We start from the raw sequence: 21,342 nt of genomic DNA, 5'->3' as shown, positions 1-21,342 counted from the left end.
GTCTCCATTATCCAGCACCCAAAAACACCAATTATTGTGAGCTCAGCAGCACCACTGACAATCACCGAATCATTCGCAGCGTGCCCGTCAATCCGTACCCCTGGGCTTTGGAAGTGTCAGTCCCGGTCGCTTAATCCAAGTCACTCTCAAACCACCAGAACCTCCATGAGCTCCTCACCATGCTAGGCGCAGCATCAATCACTCCTTCTGAATTTTGTCGAACCCAGCCGGCACTCTCCAGCCATGATTACGACAGGCGCGGACATAGGCTTGAATGGCCTCTCCGATGGCATACGTGTTGTGCTTGCCCTTGTACACCGGTGCCAGTCTAGCGGGCCGTTCTTCGTCACAAATAGACATGCGCACCTGAAGTAACAGGCTTTCAATGTTCTGAGCTGCTGTCCATCCATTGTTGGTCAAGACTTCCATGCACATCGCTCCGCCATCAGTGACATTGCCCCCTCCACCTTGCGCGAATGGAAGAAATCGAGGTTTGACCACGCGGATGAAAGGCGGGCTGAACGGGAACTGGTTCGAAAATCGCATCTCAAGCACAATGGACGTGATGCTGTGCGCTTGCATGTCTTTCGCCAGAGGTAACGTGGGTGGGAAGCTGTGCATTTCCACAATCCACTGATACATGTTACTCATCTTATCCCCATCAATATACCAACCTAAAGTTGCCAATGGTGTTTTGTCTTGCACCGACAGCGTCTCCCGGAAGCATCGCATCAGAGCTTGAGTAGAAGTACGGGTCGCATCTTGAGGTGGCTTCAGAAATCTGATATCCGACACATCGAGGGTGCCCGGTACGAAGTCTGTCCCAGCGAGCTTGTCCACGTTTTGATTGACATCCTGCGTCGGATCGATCGAGGGGCCCAATGCCGAGCCATCGGGATTTGGCTCATCTACTTCCTGGTCGTCGTCATGATCTTGAGCGAAGAAGGCCAAATCACTCGCGTCCGAGACGACGCTCTTAGCATCATCCTCATGACGTTCAGCAGTCTCCTGATCGATAGTCACAACTTGCTTGCTCCGCTTGCCTGACTCTCTTTTTGCCGCTTGGACCGTATCGTAGCGTCTGCGAGACTTGGAAATGGCGGTCAACGGGATAGTGAGCTGTCTTCCATTCACGCCGACAGCCTTGTACGAAGGATCTTGCTGATACACTTCCCTGCATTGTGATGCTGCAGATTTAGCCGCAGCTGCTGCCGCACCTCCAGCTGTGCCTGAAGCTTGCACAAACAGGTAGCGAGTCTGAATCCAGTCGAGCTTGGAGATCACATAATGCGGAGTGCAAGAGACAAACATCCGGGGATGGTTGACAACTTCGTTCAGCGACAATGCGTTCGAGATTTTGAGCATCGAGGGCTTCCATTCGTGGAAATATGTACCCATCGACCGAGATGCATTCTGGCTGTATCCGAGGCTAGTGTCTGCCTGCGGCGACAAGTAAACGCCATGGCCGAAAGATCGCCCATGCGCTATTTCATCAAATCGAAGTCCCTGTCGGACAATGGAATGCCAATTTGCTAAACGGCTCCCGTGCCATGCAAAGAGTGTCGGATATTGCGTGCCTGATAATCGTGACTGGCTTTGAACCGCGTCATTGAATCGCTTTTCTTTGTCAGGCGCGCCTTGAGCAAACCGGAATTGCATATACCCATCCATGCCTCCCACGAGATCGTCACCAATTTGTGATTCTCCGACAGGCAGAATACAAGATCGGTTTGATGCCACTATCCAACGTAGTAGAGTCAGTGAGCTTTTGGAGATTCGGTGCCACGACTCTAGACTGGCGTCATGGAAAGATTTCAGACGTGTACACATCTCGCTTACACTTGGCAGGGCACTCAACAAGGCAACGATCGCGCTCTGCTGCTGGGCCTTGGTCAAATCGTCGAAATTCTTGTTGTAAACATAGCAATCAACCCTCATGCTCTTTTCTGACTCTCCCCCAGATCCGACAAGCGCTTCGTTGTCTGTCTCACCTGCGTCGACAAATACTGTTTGGTCGAGGTCGACCGAATCAGGCAGAACTCCTGTCACTCGATGATGTGCAATCAGGTGTCTCTCTTTGGGTATTGTGACTATCCAGTCCCCCGGTTTCAGCTCCAGGGGGAGCCCAATCTCTTGGTCCACAAGGTCGAGTCGCTGCTTCGTCACGTGCCATGTACAACTGAAAGCTTTCTCCGACGCAGCCGGAGAACCACTGCGGGTAGTATTTGACGGCGGGAGCGCTGCCTGAGGTTTAGCGGTAGCTGGCAACAAAACATCGGCATGGCCAGAGGGTAAGAGTGGCACCATGAGATTCAAGCCAACAGGTAGTTCTTTGATTCGACCGGCACTTGCTGCAATGAAGCAGAAGCTCACCAGTAGGTCCACGACGTAGGGCTGCGAGCGAATTTCCCACTCTAAGCTCGGACCGAATCCGAGATTCATGTACTGATAGAGGCATAGAGGCCTCGAACAGACGTACGGTTTCAAAGCTTCGAAAGAGTTGTCCACACGTGAATGACACACCAGGCAAAATTCGGTGCATCGGACAAGATGCCTAAGCGCGAACTGTATCGCGATTAACGGCAGGGAAGCGTTCTCCAGAGACACCTCTGCCATATGGTCGGCCATGACAATCTTCGGAAGCTGCACATATTCTGAGGCATTGTCGTCGCATTGATAATCTTTTAAACTCTCGATAGAGGTGTCATCGGTGCATATGGCTCTCGCTTCCACCATCTTCTCAGCACCTAGCCAACTGAGACTGTACAGATGACGTGCCTTGACGATGTTGAAAAACCGCTCCTTTAAAAACTGATTAAGTGGTGTGCCAATAAAGAGCGGCTCCAATGACTTGCAGGAAGTTTCTGCTCGGTCTTTCTGGGATGGCGAACTGCCAGAAAACACTGCATGGGCGTCTTCCAATGTCGGCTTGTACTTCCAGCAGAGACCGACCTGCATGTCCACTCTTCCAACCAAATCATCCAGGTCTGTGATATCGCGGGCTTCATAGTAACCCGAGACGTATCTTATGAGGAGCACAAAATACTGTTTGCGTCGAAGACTCCATGCTTGCATCGCCTCATCCGACAGCCCCAGCTTTGAAACGCGGACAGACGCGCAAAGTATCCCTGAACCGGCTGGGTTCCCGAAGATGCCCACGCGGAAGCCGGAGTCTTTCAGTGCTTTGAGGTCTGAGTGTATCTTTCCAATGTAGACTCTGGCAGTTCTTGACAATTTCCTTGAAGCAGAGACACCGTGATTCGAAGCTGCGCACTTGGATGGTTGTAGGTCTGCAAGTCCGAAGGTGTCATCGTCGGAACCGTAGTCAAATTCGAAATCGTCATCATATGGGCCCTCGGACGCGGCCTCGAGATTGTCTGCCGGCCTACCGTCTTCAAGTGCAACTGTCAAGCGTTGGCTAACCTCCGCAAGGACCTGCGATAGAGATTTGCCATGCGTTTCGGCGCCTACACTCTGTAATGTTTGAGGGATGACTGGGTCCGTACGGTCATCCTCGGTGAAGAGCATGAACACGTTGTCGTGAGGATAGTCATCCAGGTTAGTGGCACAGGCCTGGATGTTGACTCTTGAGATTGGACATCCGCCCGGGCAGCAATAGATGAAACTCACCACACCCTCATCAGGTGTATGTACCCCCTCTATGTTTTTTATCGTAGGAACGCTGGCTGCAGCCAGGTGCTGGAGGAACTGCCGCCGACCCATGGCAGGCCTGAATTTCCTGGATCGAGTCAGGTGTGACGGTTGGTTCTATTGTGAACGCGACTTGAGATCTCGGCGCAAGGGGAATCGCAGGAGAAGAACGCAAGTGAACACAGGAGCAGGTCCGATTCAGCACGGAGAAGAACCTGTGGTCGAGAGAGCACGAAGATAGGATCGGTTTTGGAGGATCAAGCCGGAGAAGATTTGACAGGGAAGGAGAATCAAAGATGGGGAAGAAGAAGCAACTGTGGAATATGGGATAGCGAGGCGTCAAGTCATGGCAGCGATTGTGAATGCCTGCGAGATATACCTTGGAGAGAAGAATGAGTGAATACATTCAGAGGGACAAAGCTCTTGGAGAGAAGAATGGGTGAATACATTCAGAGGACAAAGACTTTGGGATGGCAAGTGAAGAGCACATAATGCTGAGCCTCTGCTTAGACCGGCCAGTGCCGTTGTGGTGCTGGTGCGGGCAACCGCAGGCATCTTCTGCGGACGATCTTGCAACCAGCTACAAGAACGAAGGAGGCCTTGGCGAAACAACATAGACCCGGCGACGGATCCTCGCTGGCTTGAGGCTCATATGTCACTATACTGCACTCGGGGACGAGGAAGGCATTCTCACAAAGCGCGGCCTTGCAAACATCGCTGGGAGTTGGTCTCACGAGAAACAGCGGAAAACTAAGCCGAATATCAGAATATCAGACTTAACTACAGGTAGTTAGTGCCAAACTCTCGGAGAACCTTCTTTATTCGTGGTCACTAACGACTGCAGACACCCAGCCTAAACTAAGTGCCTTGCAGCCCTAACTGGGCGCCTATAAGAGTCCTCACGCGACAACTAATTACCTTGGCTCCCTAGGGGTAAACGCAGCATGATAGACTCAGCAAGTCCCCATCGTGAGGAACCCACAACCTACAGGATAGCTGCACATACGCCCAGCAGTGTGTATTCTCAAACTGGCTGAGTGAGCATACCGGCCCAGATGAGAGTGTGGCCATCGACCACGAATTGCGTAGGAACTGTGGCATGTGCCTAAGAAGCTCGTCAGAGATCGCAGAGTATTCGCAGGCTGTTGAGAACACTTACCCTTGATAACAGCGTGGCTTGCCCAATGTTCATATGTTTGCCAACCCATGCGAGGCATTTCCTCATGTGTGTTTGCATGGCCGGCGGAACCACCGACATCCTTGTGCCAACATACAGTGGGTGCATGAGCAACAAGCCGCCAAAAGATGGACCGGGCTCTTGGATGTTGAGAGGGTTCGACAAAGCCCTTTGTGGATCCTTCAGGAGGAGAAAGGGAATAGACGAAATCATCTTTCCTGCCAGCCTCTGCGCTTCAGCATGCTCTGGTTTGTGCGAATCTCCCTCTTGCAGCAGCAATGAACATCGAACAATAAACTCGAGTGCAATAAGGCGAGCCTTATAATACGTGTTCCACACAGCAGCCACATAAGCTACAAATGTCAGTCTCCCTCTAAGGGGTACTTGATGGGTCCAGGGGGATATGCTTACGATCAAAATACTTGTCAACCTGTCCAGGCCAGAAGATGGAATCCCCTGGTGGACTATCGTAGCTACTCCAAATACCCATTGATGTTGGTCTCCATTTGACGGGTTGGCTGTCCTCCCATCTGGTGAGGTCTTCATTCAGGTCAAGCGCAGCGGCTTGTGTGAGTTTGATCTCATCCCAGCCAGTCAAAGTGCACGTAAGGAGCGCCTCGATTCTCGATATCAGCGGCCGCATCTTCACAAATGTGGAGTCGAGACTTTGGACGGAAGAAGTCAACGCCGGAGCACCAAGGATACCCTGTACAACCGATGCTCGCTAAGGGTTGTATGAGTACTTGGGTATCTAAAGAAAAGGGCTCCACCTACCTTTGTAGGAACTCCTATCAGCACTGGATCTGCAAGTTTGAATGTTTTCACTCCATTGACCAAATCCAGTCGAGACTCTCCAGAGCTCAAGATTGCTGATACACCTCTGACATGGGTTCCGTGTTCACCATGATGAGACTCTGTAGCCGAAATCATCTGCAAAGCAGATACGGTCAGCTGGATGAGCATTGCGAGGTATTTCCTCGAAATGTTGTAAGGCTGTCACGAGGGGACCATACCTCATACAAGCCGAGCAGCACAGCAGTCATGAATGATTCGATTGTTGGAGCCGTTAAGGGATTTGAAATAGTTCTCTGGAAGGAATGTAGAAGCCGGGAATAGAGTAGCTCGGCCCTGGCAAGAAGAACTGGACTGTTAGACTTCTTGCTCAAGTTTGCCAGTGCCACGATCTTAGCAGCCTGTGAAACTTCAGATAGAGGCCCTGCATAACATAGCAAAGTCTGTAGCCCATCGAGGTATCCTCGGGAAAGAGACCTGTCGGATGATGGAACACAGTAATCGACGAAAAATGTCTGAAGTGCGTGCTTCTCAGTCTGCTTCTCAGTCTGCTCCTCGTCGTACTGCGATTCGGTAGAGAAGGGATCCGATGCCTCACTGGGACCCCTTGTACCGTTGGAGCTACAGTATAGCTCCTCAGAGGGGGGGACGGAAGATGCCTGATATTGATAAGATCCCTCGTATGGCCGGAAAATGAGATCTGCATCATCTTTGTATCCCGAGCAGGTGAGTCCGGCTTTTCTGCATCGTGCACACACCTACAAGAAACTAATGTTAACACGCGAGACACAAGAAAGCGTTGATCAAGTAATGACTCTGGGTCTGGTGTTGGACTTGGAGCAGAGCTTCAACTGGTCAAGCGTCACTTGGAGGTGCTACGATCTTCAATCTCACGCCCAAGGAACGAAATCGGCAAGAGATGGTAGACTGTGAGAGCTTACTGGGCGTGCTTCATCACACTAGCAGATTGAAAATCTTCAGTACGAGCTCTCAATCTGGTACGAGCGAGACGACCGACCTTCTTGCGCCTGCGCTTGCAGGTGTGGCAACCTCGCGAAACACCGTTGTTGACCATGTCTCGACCAAGCCAGCGCAGATTCGCGCCTGTCTGTGTATATCCAGAGTGGAGGTTGGAGGTACAACTCGAACGTCCGATGCGATCGGCCAACGCGGCACAGCAGGATCGCCGGACCAAAGAACGTCGGATCAGGAGATCAGCAAGCTTAGGTAATGAACAACATCGTACCAAATACGCGTCATACAGCCATTCTAGGCTAGCTTACCGCGCTGCTGTCAAGACTATCGTACAATATCGGATGGATGATAAATGGTTTTGGTTCTCATTATGGCGGATGAAAAGCCCTTCCTTCTGCCGTGGGTATACGGATCAGCCGCTAGACCTGTTTGGTAACTATATCGTTTTAGGTTAGCTTAACGCGCAGATCCACTATTCTGCTTTAGGTTAGCTTTGCGCGCTCCTATGAGTAGCATGATTGGGTTACGCCTGCTTCTGTCCTGACTATATTCCCCATCAGAGTGAAATGGGGTCAGCCTCAGACCTGCATCGCTTGCAAATTTATTTCCCCGAGTACAAGCTCCAGGATTCGGTGTGCTCGATCGCCTTGAGTGTGATGGCACCTGAGACTGAATTCGTTAGGGAGCTCACCGGAAGGACAGATGGGTCTTGCATCCGCTATGGGTATAAATAAACTCATCCTCGCACCCTATGCTCGTGGTGTTCTTCCCCTTGCCAGAACAAAACATCAGCCGTATTCCAACAGACCACACACGGAACTGATTGTCAATTAAACCATTTACGTTTGTCAAGAGTCACCGACATATTTCAAGACCGAGAAAATGTCCAATCATATCCAGAACATCGCAATCGTCGGAGCAGGCGGTAGTCTTGGAAGCGAGATTCTAGCCGCGATTCTAGCCCAGTCGCCTTCCCTCAACTTCAAGGTCAAAATCATCACTCGACCAGGCTCAAGCATTCTCACCTCCGCCCACTCAAGCAACTCATCTATCACGTTTGCAGTTGGCGACTATGACGATCATTCCTTCCTAGTTGGTGCGCTGACGGGCCAAGAGGTGCTCATTATCGCTCTAGGTTTTACTGCGAGCCACAAGTACCAGCCTCTATTCATCAAAGCCGCTGCCGAAGCCAAGGTTCAGTACGTCTTGCCGACCGAATTTGGGAGTGACACGACCAACCCCAAGATCATCGAATATCATCCTTCAGCCCATGAGAAGGTGGCTGCCAGAAAGCTGGTAGAGGAGCTTGGTGTCAGCAGCTGGATCGCTATCATCTGCAGTTCGTGGTACGACTGGAACACCAAAGGCGGATACTTTGGCATTGACATCAAAGCCAAGAGGGCTGTTCTGTTTGACGGTGGCGAGCAGAAGACCGTACTGAGCACAATTCCCTTTGCTGCACTCGCCACCGCCAAGGTTCTCAGTTTGCCAAAGACGGCCATGGTCGAAGGAAAGCCTTCCTTGGAATGGTACAGAAACAAGCCTGTCTTCGTCAACTGCTTTCGCGTCAGCCAGAAGGACATGTTGGCTTCCATTCAGAAGGTCGTTGGAGCAGGTGGGTGGGAGATCAGCCAGAAGCCCACCATGACGCATTACACCGAGGGCAAAGAGCGGCTTGCAAAGGGCGACTTTATGGGAATCTTGAATTTGCTGAGTGCCAGCCAGTTCATGGACGGGGTGGGAACTTCATTGAGCGGTCCCCAGCAGAAGGAGATCCTGGGATTGCCTCCGGTGGACTTTGATGAGACGACGCGGCAAATTGTCGAGGACGTCTTAGCTAGTGAGAAATGAACGACACAGAGAAATGTGTTGTGTATAAGTGTTTTGGAATGAAAATATTCGTCATACATGGGTGGATCTTGTTTAGAGACAATGTCTTCACGTATTGTCTTCTAAGCGGCCTAGTGGTAATTGATGGAGCCAGAAGTGAAGGTATCCTTGGCCCGGTTGCCTCTTTCTTATAGGAGAAATAGGTTGACGTAAAAGCCCTTTCTGTTCTCATCCCATTGGAGGTTTTCCTGATAAAGGTGGTCATGCGTAGAAAATCGGGAGGTACAGAGGTCCTGCATGATCCGGGACTTCGAGGTCTCCGAATTGTTCACACGCCTTGTTTCGTTTACTGTTATCTGTAAGATCCTTCCATTCACTCTATGTTGGCAGAGAAGCAGCTATCGAACCGCTGATAACAATGGGAGGACCTCACTGCGTGGTGTGCCACCATTCAACCTTCACGATCTAGGTATCTTATGCTTCCAATCTCTTATACTCCTCGGCCAATCCCATGAAGCCGTGAAACCTGCGCGTAGGGTCATACTTGCGACGAATGGTTTCGAGGCGCTTAAAGTTTTCCGCTGCCATGAATCGCGCGGGCCTCTTCAGGAGGTTTTCATCCGACAACTGTGAACCCACTCCGACGTCTGCCACGGAAGCAATGCCCTCGGCGATAATCTTGGCCCATTCCTCATGCTCTGCTGGATCTGTGTAGTATGCAAAATACGTGATGTACACATTTCCTTCCAGAGAGAAAGCCATGTCGGGTAGCTTGTGTTCTTTGCGATTCCAGTACAGAAAATACAGATGTGACGGTGCAGGACCCAGAGCAGCTATCATCTCACGCAGCTGCGGTAGTACGGTCCGAATTGGCGCGTTCATCCATGTGTTGTCGGCGACAATTTCGGGATGTCCAACTTCGAGCACACCCCCGACGGTGTCCAGAAGGACGTCGAGATCCCCGTCACGGAAGATCTCTGCCTTTAATGAGTTCGACAGGACTGGCAGGCGGTGTACAGTCTCCAAGGCTGAGCGTGCCTCTGCGCGGGTTGCAGCTAGAGCGTCGGCTCGCACCAGTGCGCTCAGCCCTGGAAACCCTTGTTGGTCGTGACCAATAAACATGGACACTTCGAGATGGCGAGGGAAGGAGTCCTTGGCGCCATCAAGAGACGATATCAGCTCATTCAGGTGATCGGTTGAAACCCAGAAGCAGCTATTCATAATGGCCCTCGGCAGGGGGTGACATCGAAGACGAAATCGGGTAATGACGCCGAAGAATCCATGTCCTGCGCCTCGTGCTGCCCAGTACAGGTCGGAGTGCTCGTTCTCATCGGCGTGGACCAAGGTTCCATCTGGAAGGACCACGTCAACCGCAAGTACGTTCTCGCAGCCCATGCCGTAGAGTCGAGAGTTCCAGCCAAACCCTCCTTGCAGAAGGTAGCCTCCCAGGCCGACGGTCGGACAGTGGCCGCCAGGGAACATGTAACCGTGTTCCTTGAGCCTTGCATTCAAGCTGCCGCCAAAAGTCCCAGGACCGACAGTGGCCGTTCCGGCATCAGGATCAACGGTGATGTCGTTCAGTCGAGACACATCAATCAGCATGCCACCATCCCTGAGAAAACTGGCGGTCCAGGAATGTCCCCCTGAACGAATGCCGATCTTCATGCCTTTTTGCCAGGCATACTTGACCACAGCGATGACATCTTCTGTATCCTTCGGCTGGACGATGATGTCCGGATAGCGTTCAGGCTTGTGTCCATTCCAAACCACCTTACTCCTAACGGCTTCGTACTCGGGGTCACCCTTGGCGAATGTCGCGCAGGACAGCTCCATGGTTTCCGGTTGATCGGTGGATGTTTGGCGTCACTGATTATGGATTCGATAATTGGCTGCGAGTAAGAACAATGATACAACTCAGGAAATATGTGCAGCTCTTGTTGCTTTCATCCACGAATTCTGCTCAGGCGGGGCAAGACTTGCAGAAATGGAAGGGGAGATAATGTATCATGCTGAAAGATATCCATGATTATATTCATTTTAATGCGATTCTGCCCTCGGCTTTACTCTTGGATTTACGAGCGGTTGTGGCCGAAAAATGAATCCAGTCTGTAGCAAGTACTGGATGATGTTGAGCTCCTTAAGTTGTCATCACACGCACATTCTAGGTTAGTTTACCGCGCTGTGGGGTTTGTACGAGCTTCTCGTACTCGTACTCACAGGGTCTTCTTCGGTACGTAGCTTGAGATACCAATAGGGTTGCCGTCGTCTTCGCATAGCAGAGCACGCCTGACGAGATAAGTGAGCACTGGGAACCGTAGTCAAGGGTTTCGATGGTGCTGCCCATGCATGCTGTTGCATCAGCCGTGTTAGTGTGCTTCCAGGCGGCCCATTTTCGTCCGAGGGATGCTCAACCTGACAACTATTCCAGTCAGCAATCGTCGTAAATAGCTTGGAGGCATCGTTGTACCGATCCCGTTCTCGAATATAAATGCCTTGATCCGCATGAACGTGTGATCTTGCTGCCTCGATACTCTTGCACTGATCCAGTTGTAATTTGTTCAAAGAGATTGATCTGCATTGCCACATAGATCTTCTCCGACACGGTCCAGGAATACTGCCAATATGACAGTGTATCACATAGGTGCGTCTTCCTGGCAAATACTGCCCTCAACGTTTCGTCACCACTGAGCCAAGTATTACTGCTGACACCCGGCTTTGCGGTGCTGTGTACTCTCGCGTTCTCTGGCCACCTGCGCTTTGCCTTGGTTGCTGACAAGTTTTTCCAATAGTCCTTTTCAAGTGCAAGCGTGGTACTGGCCCACAAGAGCTCGCTCAATTTTCTCAGTCCGCCAAGCAAATGTTGGGCCAGATTCCAGGATTGTTGGCTGTTGAGGTCGGACAAGCACTAGAATTCACTAAGCCCTTCGCTCATGGATATGATGTGGGAGCTGTGGTGACATTTGCCATGCCAGAGGACGTTGAAGTATTTGCAAAGCATCCTCTTCACGACGGGTATGTTAGCCAAGTCAAGTCATTCAGCATGCTTGACTGTTTCCGACGACTGCTGGATTTTAAAATGAACACGGTCCTTTCTTCGTAAATGCAAGCACTGTACTGACCTTGTTGTCTAGAGTGATGCAGCTGCGGGATGAGTTCTTTGAGGAAGACATGTTGCTTCTCGACTTTAAGTTTTGAACATAACTGGAAAATACATTCAACGCATCGAAGATATATGGTAGTCGTGAGAGATCCTGCCAGTGGGTTCTCTTGAAATGTTCTGATGTACTGTGTGGTTGATAAGAATGAGATGACAGTTCCATCAAGGTATTGCAATAAGGTATTGCAATCTATGCTTTTCTTTGGCCTCATCCCCTGAAAGCATGGACAACAGTTGTGATGGAACCTTTGCCTCGAAGCTGCGAGAGAGCGATAGGAGAGAGTGTTTTTAAAAACGGCGTGACTTTTGGTTATGGGACGTGTGCTGGCCGCTTTTACATCCAAAGCCATAGTCGGGAACCCGTGAAAGTCAATTCAATTGCGGGCAACAAGTGTTCAAGATACGGAACAAGAACACAGTGTTCGTACAGAGTCAACAACAATGATATGAGAATTGCCGCCATCATAATTTGACCAGGTAGTATACAAAGTTGAGCGTAGTGCTGTGGCTTACTACCCACACGGCGTCGCAGACACAGCCAGAAGCCGTCGCAAACGCAGGGAGGATATCAAGACAATGGTGTCTACATGATGATGCTGCTGCTCATCCACAAGCTCCCGCAATTTCATATATTCTCAAAAATAACCCTCTCTAATACTCCAAGACGAGATGCCTGCTCGCACAGAGACCGGGACGTCTCAAGCCGATGCAACTGACATTCTTCTCGCGAAACTCGATCAGCCTACCTTTGACGCAGTCGACTTCCTGAATGCCAGCCTTCCGGTCCTTAACCTTTCATCCCAATCGCAGCTTCAGAAGACAGCCAGGTCTACCCAGATTCAAAGCGCCTCGGCTGATACGCTGTCATTACTATCGACCTTGAATACTGCGAACGTTCGCGCCTCCTCTGACTTGACCTCTCTCACGGACGAGATCATACGTAGTGGCAATCGCCTGGCGTACGAGGTGGAAGTTCTTCGTGGTGATGTCAATGGCATGCATGAGCTCTTAACAGAGTCACTACGAGAAGACATTGCGCATTTTGTTCTGGCCGCAACGAATGCACCGAGCTCGACGGCAGATACAGATGCGTCGACATCAAACGAGGAACCCGAGTTCATGTCCCAACTGCGTTTATTGGGCAAGGTCAAAGCACGTTTGGAAGCTGTCATCGGCATCTTTGGAGAAGCCATGAAGTGGCCAGTACCCCCCTCAGAAGTTTCAGTGACTTCGTCCTTGATATCGGTCTCGGCACCTGAATTAGGAATTCAAAGCACAGAGGCCGACGAGAAGGCGTGGGAATCTCTTAAGGGGATTCGCGCGGATATCAACGAGCTACTCAAATCTGATGGGGGAAGCTATACAGGCCTCGAGGCAGCAGCGCAAAGAGTGGAAGAGTTCAGGCAATTAGCCCAGGTATGGAAGGGCACCAGCGAAGAGAAAGCAAGAACCAAGTTTGTCGATACGTTGGCAAAGTCTGTGGAAGACAGGAGGAAAACACTGGACAGCCGTGAAGTCTCGCGAGGTGCAAGAACAGACGGTCTGCATCGGCCAAATTCAGTCATGGGCAGAAGTACCAAAGGGTTTAATGAAGGTGGTGCGGCCGGGTTGTTCAGGAATTTACAGCGTTTGAAGGACGACTTGTATCTAGAGTAACGTTGGTCCTTCTGGATACCACGCTCACAGGAACTTGTTCTGGTGAACAGCGGGCAGCTGACCAAGTTTTCCTCGGTACATTTTCCTTGCTGCGCAACATCTGTACACCCAAATTTTTGCTCAAGACTGGTTACCCCAAGCATTCGCGCAGGACGCCAGGTGATCCATTTGCTCGTGAAAATTTCTTTTTTATTCGCTTTCGATCCTTGGAATCTGATCGCCTCGTCTTCCGAGCGCAGAACCAGAGCCTCACGTCGTTAAGCCGCCATAAAATGCCATCCGAACCTTCCTAATTCTTGCACGCGCTTAAAATCTGAGGGGAGTGAAGAACCATCGGTTCTTGCCGCTAAGGTATCTCTCCTCCAAAGCCTTCTTCACATTCTTCTTGGCATCTTCTCTCTGAGAAACCTCCTTGAATGTGTCGTTCGAGATGACGCTCTTCAGTCCTTCCAACTCCAGGGTGTATCGGGTAGGCATGATGTGGTTGTAGTTGATCATCTTGATGAAAGGCTTGACCTTTGATCGCTTCTCGACTCGCGTCTTGCCCATGCGGCGGGTGATTTTCGAAGGGTAGCGCTCGATACCGGCAACCAGGGCGTAGGAGAAAGGATGTTGCTTGGTGCCTTGGTCGACGGGCTGGATGATGACAACCTGAAGACTGAGTCAGTATCTGTGCCTGACAATATCGCCCGCAACCTCTCGTCTAGAGCCCGGGCGAACATTAGAACGCACCTTCTTTCCGGCGTATCGGCCTCGAGTGATGATGGCCACACGGCCGACCTTGAGGACTATTATGAATGTCAGTACGCATGTCGATAAAAACACAAAGCGCAAGCGACCTACACTTCATCTTGAGGTCAGAGGGGGCGTGGTGTTGTTGTCGGAAAGAGTTCGAAGTCGCTGGTCGCAATGAGGTTGACGATGCACGACCAACTGCATCGGCTTGAAAAGTTCTTGTGTGGGCTTGGCAGACAACCTATTGTGAACTTATGTAAGCGAGGCCGCATGTTGATTGACTAGTCTCGAAATGGCCACATCACCCACGTGAGAGTACACTAGTCCCATTGCGGAACTGTCAACAAACCATTGCTGCATTACCGCCTAAAGACCTTGCCTCGACATACAGGCATCATACCAGCAAGGAGAGGAGTTTGGATTCTGAATTTTGCTTCTTACGATTGCTGGCAGATTCGATTCTTTCTGTATAGGCCAAAAGCTTGACATTGAAACGATATGACCACAGTTTAACCTCATTTCCAGTGACAGCATTCTTGAAGTTCTCCACGAGGCACTGACCATGTCGACTTACTCTCGAGAAAACTCGAGGGACCGTGCTGAGTCTCGGATAGTGAAGCATCAACATTCGTTTTCCGAGTCCGGCAGAAGCTCCGTGCCCATGTAAGTGCCTTCGTCGCTTCTAACAACAGGGTAAACACAGTACTTACACGTAACAGGTGGGACAGCTCAGATCCAGACCGAGCACCTCCTCCGCTACCACTGAATCCTGGAGGGCCAGGAAGCCCAATCACTCGATCTAATACATCGAAACGTATTGATGAAGCCGCTGCCTTGATCACTGCGAAGGCGCGGGAGAATGCGCCTAGCTCTTACACAAGCAACCCTCCACCTACTTGCGTCTCACCCGACAGAAACATCATGCGAGCGCAGAACCGACGAATGCAGAGCATCCAAAGCCCCAGTATCAACCGATTGAGCGATTCTCTGGAGAGAAGATCACCAGAAAAGGGACTTAGGACTGCTAGATTTGTCGACTTCGAAGATCTACACAACAACCGAACCTCGGAGCGCCCGCGTAGATCAGAAACCCCTACACCCAGTGAAAGAAAGTCAAGAGACTTTGAAAACACTCCACCAGGGTCAAACATGCTTGCGCTACAAAGCGTAAGGAATAGGCAGGACCCGGCGCCGCTTGGGGACATCACAAACGGCACCTCACCTCCGATTCCCAACTTCTCGTTCGACTCTCTCTCCTCGCAGATCTTGAGCCTGACGAGTATTGTCACCAATGTGCAGAAGGAAATGGCGAGCTTGAATAAGCGGAGCAAGGACAACTATACAGACTTGATGGGCTTGAAGGAGGCAGCCACATCCCGAGATGAAGACATCCGAAAGAGCCTACGAGAACTCGTTGCTGGTTTGGAAACTAAACTTAGCAGCCTGGATACTCGTCTTCTCTCTGCATCCGAATCCAGTCGGCCGAATTCCACCATTGGGGGCCTGTACTTGGATGACAAGGCCCATAACATTACAACGCCTCGTAAGAGCTTCGGTCTTCCTCGGATTGGGAGTCCTACAAGTTTCTCAGCCCAACTCGAGCGGGAAATGAGTGCTTCTCCCTCACTGGCTTGTGTCGATGGTGCTGCGAGCATCGCTCTCCTGGAAAAGGTCCTCAGAGAAATGGCCACTCGCGAAGGCCAAGATAACATTATCAATACCCTGGAGGCTGTTAAGTCTCAGGTTGCCAAAAGTTCAAACACCATGGTTCCTACACAATCGACGGTCGACCCAAATATGATGTCAAAGTTGGAGGATGTCTTGAACACCATGAAAGAATTGAAGACAGAGTCAGGCTCTCGAGCATTGATCCGCTCCAATGGCAACGAAAACTTGAAGCGAACTTCTCATCTTGATGTGTTCCTGGAAGACACCGCCAGTCCCAAGTCGAAGCCGAACTCCGAAGGAAGAGCATCATTCCCCGGATCCGATAATCTCACAGAAGAAATCGCGAAGACACTGAAGAGTGTAAAGCAGTCAATGGCGCATAATGGTGGTCTTACCAACGAGGTCAAAGTCCTGGTCCGCGAATTGCGCGGTGAAGTACTTGGAATGGGTCGGGAAATCGGAAGGAAGTTGGAGCAATCGGCTTTGGCCAAAGGAACCGATCCTGATGCTCATACGGTATTTCAAACTGAGATCGCGACCACCGTGCAGCAGGGCTTAGCTGAACTCAAAGAACACTTCCATCAGATTGTTCACGAAAACAGAGGCAGGTCTATGGAAGTCGCTCGTTCGTCAAATGACACCCAAGAACTTGTTCGAGCTGTACGCAACGCCTTGGCCGAAATGCCGCAACCAACTAAGGAGCCCGTTAGAGATCCAGCTGCAGAACGGGAGGAACTACTGGTGGCTGTCAGAGAAGCGTGGGAGGACTGCAAACCCGAAATTGCTCTGGAGCACTTTGGGCTGGAACGAGACGAGATACTGGAGTGCCTCAAAGAAGGCTTGAAATCTTACCAGCCCCAGCAATCGACAGTACAAGACACCGGCGTGACATACGACGAAGTTGTTCAGGCTGTCCAAAAAGGACTTGCGGATTACACACCACCGACTGTACCCACTCCAATTGGGATCTCCCAAGACGAAGTCTTTTTGGCCGTCCGACAATGTTTGGACAGCTTTGAATGGCAGAATGTTCATCTAGCACAACCCTCTGATGCCGGGCTGACGAGGGAAGATGTTACTGGCGCGGTTGAAGAGGCTCTGGCCCGGCAAGAATTGGTTACTCAAGATTTTGTGACTGAGAGCTTGAAAAATGGCGTTTCCCAGTCAGAGCCGGTTGCGAAGGAGATCGAATTCAATCGGGAAGACTTGTTTGATGCCATCAGAGCCTGCCTGGAGGGCGATCAGAACCCTCTAGGTGGCATGGGCGAAAAGGTTATAGAAGCGATGCATGAATTCCTGGGAAGTATGAAAACCGAATTTCAACAGTACTCAGCTGCGAGTGGGAAGGACACCGAACAAGTACTTGACGCTCTGAAAGACGGTCTGGAGGATTTACGAGCAGACATTGAAAGCTACGTCGATCGTGCTGCAGATGTCACTGGCAAAGACGAGATTATAGACACGGTAAAAGCTGGGTTTGCTGCGATGCAGGCCGATATCGACAAAGGCTTCGCGACTCGAACAGGTGGAGCGCCAAATACACCGGAGCTGCTTGACGCGATGGAAAAGGAGTTCGAGCATCTTCGCGACACCATCAACAAGGGCATGGCCAGGAACGAATCATTGTCAGACAAGGACGAAATACTTGATGCTATCAGAGATCTTTCGGACGATCGACAATCATCCCTGAGCGGGAACACTGAGGACCTTGCCCGCCTAGTAAAGGAAGAGCTGGAACACATGCGGGCCACTCTTGCCGGCACTCTGATTAAAAACGGGTCTTCTTTGGACCGAGACGAAGTTCTGGACGCCATCCGTGAAGGATTGGAGGCGTCTCGCTCCGGGCATAGAATGGACGGATCGGAGAGTATTCTTTCCAATACCAGCGAGCTGTTGGACGCCTTCCAGGATGGTGTAGACGGCATCAGAGCCGACATCCAGAAGCTAAACGATCGGCCAATCGATCTGAGCGCCAGTGAAGAGGTTCTGGATGCTTTGAAGGCAAGCGTTGAAGGCATTCGCGAAGACATCTTCCGCCTTCACGAAAAGGAAAAGGATGGTTCCGATTCGGGCACCGCAAGGGGACAGGAAATGGTCATCCACGACCAAAACCGAATCTCGACAGAAATTGAAGGCCTGAAGGTCATGATCACCCAGCTGCGGATCAAAGTCGAAGCATTAGACGGTCTGGGTGCTACAGCCGTTCCCTCCGAGACTCGATTACACAGGGACGATATGAATGAGCTTCAAGATGCCATTCAGCATGTTGGTGAAACGATTGCCCAGACGAGTGCTGAGGAAGTTCATGTTCATAGGGATGACTTGGATGGCATTTACACTGCAATCAATGAGGTCCACAGTTCGGTCAATCGCATACGAGATGCAGGCCTGCCAGAGGTTGTCATGCCTGAGAATGCCGCATCGAAGGATGATACAGATGCCATCGAGACGTTGCTCCGAAACATAAAGGCCAGGCTGGACGAAGTCCTTTCCCCGGAATCAGAACCATTGGCGAAATCTAGTCAGCTTGACGCAGTCGAGTTTGGCCTCAAGGACCTCAAAGAAGTCGTCGAAGAATGTACCCAACGTTCCGGCGAGCAGACTCACAAAGAAGATTTCACCATCATCGAGCTCATGCTGAAGGATGTGCAGGGCAATATCGAAGACTTTAAGTCAAAGCTGGATGGAGTTAACCGCGATGATAATGGATCCATCAGCAAGACCGATGTCGAGGTCATCAAAACATTATGCATGGATATCAAGAGCCAAATGGAGTCTATCAAGCTCCCCAGCTTAGACGGGTTGCCAACCAAGGAAGACATTAACGATGTCAAAAACGACATCAAGTCTTTCCGAGAACAGTTTGAGGCCGATAATGGACTGACGGCTCAAGCTTTTGAGGCAAGAAAAATCGAGCACGGTGGATTGGCCACCAAAATCGACGACGTCAAGAGTATCATCAGCGATGTTCGGGACGAGTTCATGGCAAAGGTCGACGGCAGCGCAGAAGGCATCGTCGAGCTGAACAAGGTGCTCGGAATGCACCATGATGACATGAGCAAATACGCTACTTCATCAAGCATTGCGAAGATGTCAGAGATGATCAAGACCGAACTCGAACGGCACATGGATCATCACGCGAACATCAAGTCCGAGATGGAGGAACGCGATGCCACGTTGTTCAACAAGCATGAAGAAACCGGAGCTGACATCAAGATGGCCATCGAAGAGAAGTTCATCGAACTCATGACCAAATATGATGATGCTCAGCAAGCCAACGAGATCAAGCTGGCTGCTCTTGAAGAACGTGATGGCGCTCATTTAGAAGCCACCACTGGCACGAGGGCTGTGGCGGATGAACTCAAGTTGTTGATAGATACTCTGGGTTCTACAGTTACTGAAACCTGTGAGCGGGTGTCCGAGGACTCGAAGACTGTCTTTACATCGATTGAGGATTCCAATTCGAAACTGGAAAATCTTCACAGTGCTAACGCCTTCGAGCACGGAGTGACGCGAGAAGAGGTCGCCAAAACACTAGCTGCTGTGACGAGATTAGAAGGATCTGTGGCGGAAAAGCAGCCCGCCTTACTCTCCGCCATTCAACAAGTCCTGGGTGTGGTCAGCCAACACTATGAGCATTCGCAACAGCAGAGTGAGAGCTTCACTCGCGCCACTGAAGAGATCAAGTCAGGGGTGGACTCGATCCCCTCAGCCATTCCTCCTCTGCTGCCCGCCTTACCAGCCACACCAGCGAGTCCCGAGATCTCTAGAGAAGTGCCTGTGCATGAGAAATATGACGATAGCGAGGTGCATGATAAGCTTGACACCCTTCTCTCACACGCAGCATTGGCCAAAGAAGTTTTTGCGGGCATCGAAAACCGGCAAAATGATACTCGAGACTCTTTGGCTGGACTATCGAAGCTTGACGAGATCCATGCCCAGGTGATGGCTACAGCTGCGGAGATTGCCAGCATGGTCACCACCCAAGCCAGGCTCATGGGTGAGCATCACGAGTCGAAAGTGGCCGAGGCGGCCGAGGCGGCCATTGCGCTGGAAAAGCGGACAGCTCAAAAGGAGAAAGTTGAAGCCGATATCGTTGCTCTCAACCAAGAGAAGAACGTGCTCGTCGAGGCTATGGCAAGTCTCAAACGTGAACAAGAAGAGCTAAGTGGACAGACCAAGAGGTTGAATCGTGAAGTGGCCAAACTTGAGACGGCACTCCAGCTACGACAAGAAGAAATCCGTCAGATGAACCTCCAAGCTGAAGCTGTGGAGCGTCGTATTGTGGATGGGCTTGTCAATCAGGCGAGATCCATCCATCCCAAGAGGTCCAAAGCCAGGGGGATCAATTCGGCCGAGAGAGATGCTTCGATGAGCCTCAAGCGTGTTCCTAGCAATGCCACGACTGTGACTGCCAAAGCCTCCGTCAAAGACGGTAATTCATCGATCGGCAGCGCGGTTGGCATGGCACTGAAGAAGCGAGCCCCCTTGACGTCCAACGCCCGAGCCTCCACCACTCCGAGGACGTCTGCAGTCGACCGTCGCATCTTGAGTACCAGCCATGTCACAGGCAACCGTGGGCGCAACACTCCCGACATGGCATTGATGCTCGCGCCCGCGCCAAAGCCGGCCACGGGTCTGGTCAGCTTAAAGCGAAGCCAATCAGTGAAGAGCAATCCCAGCAGCTATGCGAATGGTCGAAAGGCGAGCTGGAATGGAGTCACATCTGAACTCACAGACAAAGAGAACTTCGACATGGGCCACGATGAGAGCGAGGATGATTCACAAAGCGATGCAAGCACTGAAAGACGAACCAGCCTCGGCACCAGCTACATGTACACTGACAGCATGACGTATGGCACTGGCAGTTCGTTGAGCGGACGCAGCCGACTGTCAACTGGCAGTAGCATCGTTGGCACTGTCAACGGTCGCACGGAGAGCATTGCAGAAGAAGATGAGGAGCAAGCGGTGGACTCGACTGCTTTGGTTTTACATGACGCCGGACAAGTCAACTCAGGACAAGACAACTCGATGGCAATCACAACACTTGATGGCCTGGAGACGCCAAATGTCGTTGCAGAAGTCTTGTCTGACCTTCAACCTCCACCCCTCTTGACGGCAGAGGGATTGAAATACCACCTTGGTAGTGACAGTGGACTTGGTACCGAGCCTCTTACAGCAGGGACGGAGGAGAGAATTGGTGAAGCACAAGAGTACTTTCGGATGACGGCGCAGGAGATGCAGCAGTGATGAGCACAGTAGGGAACATAGTATGTCTTGGATTGAGCGGATGGATGGTGTTTGGCGTTTGGCCTGGGCAGCCTGGCTCGAGTTCTTGTTTCTATGATGTGAGCGTTCAGCGAGGGCGACAAGGCCAATGGCCACTGAGTTATGGTCTTAGGACAGCAGCAGGTACGACTGTATAGTCAACCGGTCAGGATGATCATGAATTTCTTAATTCTCTTCTTGATTGTCGAGCCTCCACGTCCTACGACTTGTGCCCTGAGGTATACCGTGTGTTGCAGGCGTTGGGTGGTTTGGTGTCAGTTACAGCAGTGGCACCCGGCAGCCTAGTGGCGTGAATCTCGGGTACCTTCGTCAGAGCTCTCAGCGAGGCCTATTAGGCCTGGTAGGCGGCGAATCCTCAGGCGCCTTAGGCGCCAATAGGCGTCCACACGGTGCCTAAGGCAGCGTACTGCCT

General features: G+C 51.2%; 8 protein-coding genes across 8 annotated transcripts; 4 read left to right on the top strand and 4 right to left on the bottom strand.

Moving 5' to 3' along the window:
* Window positions 1-198: 198 nt before the first annotated feature.
* PV08_02756 (uncharacterized protein) lies at window positions 199-3,723 on the bottom strand (the record flags this gene model as incomplete). The annotated part of the gene is made up of 1 exon (XM_016377114.1): window positions 199-3,723. One exon carries the CDS (start codon window positions 3,721-3,723, stop codon window positions 199-201), a length of 3,525 nt encoding a protein of 1,174 aa, XP_016238684.1.
* Window positions 3,724-4,675: 952 nt separating this feature from the next.
* Window positions 4,676-5,791, bottom strand: PV08_02755 (uncharacterized protein; the record flags this gene model as incomplete). The annotated part of the gene is made up of 4 exons (XM_016377113.1): window positions 4,676-4,756; window positions 4,811-5,181; window positions 5,240-5,534; window positions 5,603-5,791. 4 exons carry the CDS (start codon window positions 5,789-5,791, stop codon window positions 4,676-4,678), a joined length of 936 nt encoding a protein of 311 aa, XP_016238683.1.
* Window positions 5,792-7,477: 1,686 nt separating this feature from the next.
* Window positions 7,478-8,446, top strand: PV08_02754 (uncharacterized protein; the record flags this gene model as incomplete). Its single annotated transcript, XM_016377112.1, has 1 exon — window positions 7,478-8,446. One exon carries the CDS (start codon window positions 7,478-7,480, stop codon window positions 8,444-8,446), a length of 969 nt encoding a protein of 322 aa, XP_016238682.1.
* A 453-nt stretch (window positions 8,447-8,899) lies between these two features.
* Window positions 8,900-10,258, bottom strand: PV08_02753 (uncharacterized protein; the record flags this gene model as incomplete). The annotated part of the gene is made up of 1 exon (XM_016377111.1): window positions 8,900-10,258. The coding sequence occupies one exon, from the start codon at window positions 10,256-10,258 to the stop codon at window positions 8,900-8,902; it is 1,359 nt and encodes a 452-aa protein (XP_016238681.1).
* A 789-nt stretch (window positions 10,259-11,047) lies between these two features.
* Window positions 11,048-11,620, top strand: PV08_02752 (uncharacterized protein; the record flags this gene model as incomplete). The annotated part of the gene is made up of 3 exons (XM_016377110.1): window positions 11,048-11,066; window positions 11,215-11,437; window positions 11,557-11,620. 3 exons carry the CDS (start codon window positions 11,048-11,050, stop codon window positions 11,618-11,620), a joined length of 306 nt encoding a protein of 101 aa, XP_016238680.1.
* A 631-nt stretch (window positions 11,621-12,251) lies between these two features.
* On the top strand, window positions 12,252-13,238 carry PV08_02751 (uncharacterized protein; the record flags this gene model as incomplete). Its single annotated transcript, XM_016377109.1, has 1 exon — window positions 12,252-13,238. One exon carries the CDS (start codon window positions 12,252-12,254, stop codon window positions 13,236-13,238), a length of 987 nt encoding a protein of 328 aa, XP_016238679.1.
* A 306-nt stretch (window positions 13,239-13,544) lies between these two features.
* PV08_02750 (uncharacterized protein) lies at window positions 13,545-14,088 on the bottom strand (the record flags this gene model as incomplete). Its single annotated transcript, XM_016377108.1, has 3 exons — window positions 13,545-13,889; window positions 13,971-14,026; window positions 14,082-14,088. The coding sequence occupies 3 exons, from the start codon at window positions 14,086-14,088 to the stop codon at window positions 13,545-13,547; spliced, it is 408 nt and encodes a 135-aa protein (XP_016238678.1).
* Window positions 14,089-14,535: 447 nt separating this feature from the next.
* On the top strand, window positions 14,536-20,891 carry PV08_02749 (uncharacterized protein; the record flags this gene model as incomplete). Its single annotated transcript, XM_016377107.1, has 2 exons — window positions 14,536-14,636; window positions 14,693-20,891. The coding sequence occupies 2 exons, from the start codon at window positions 14,536-14,538 to the stop codon at window positions 20,889-20,891; spliced, it is 6,300 nt and encodes a 2,099-aa protein (XP_016238677.1).
* Between the last annotated feature and the right edge of the window lie 451 nt (window positions 20,892-21,342).

Source organism: Exophiala spinifera (assembly GCF_000836115.1).
Source record: "Exophiala spinifera strain CBS 89968 unplaced genomic scaffold supercont1.2, whole genome shotgun sequence".
NCBI classification, from domain to species: domain Eukaryota; kingdom Fungi; phylum Ascomycota; class Eurotiomycetes; order Chaetothyriales; family Herpotrichiellaceae; genus Exophiala; species Exophiala spinifera.
Note: the sequence above shows the minus strand (reverse complement) of the source record. Positions and strands in the feature narration are given on the sequence as shown.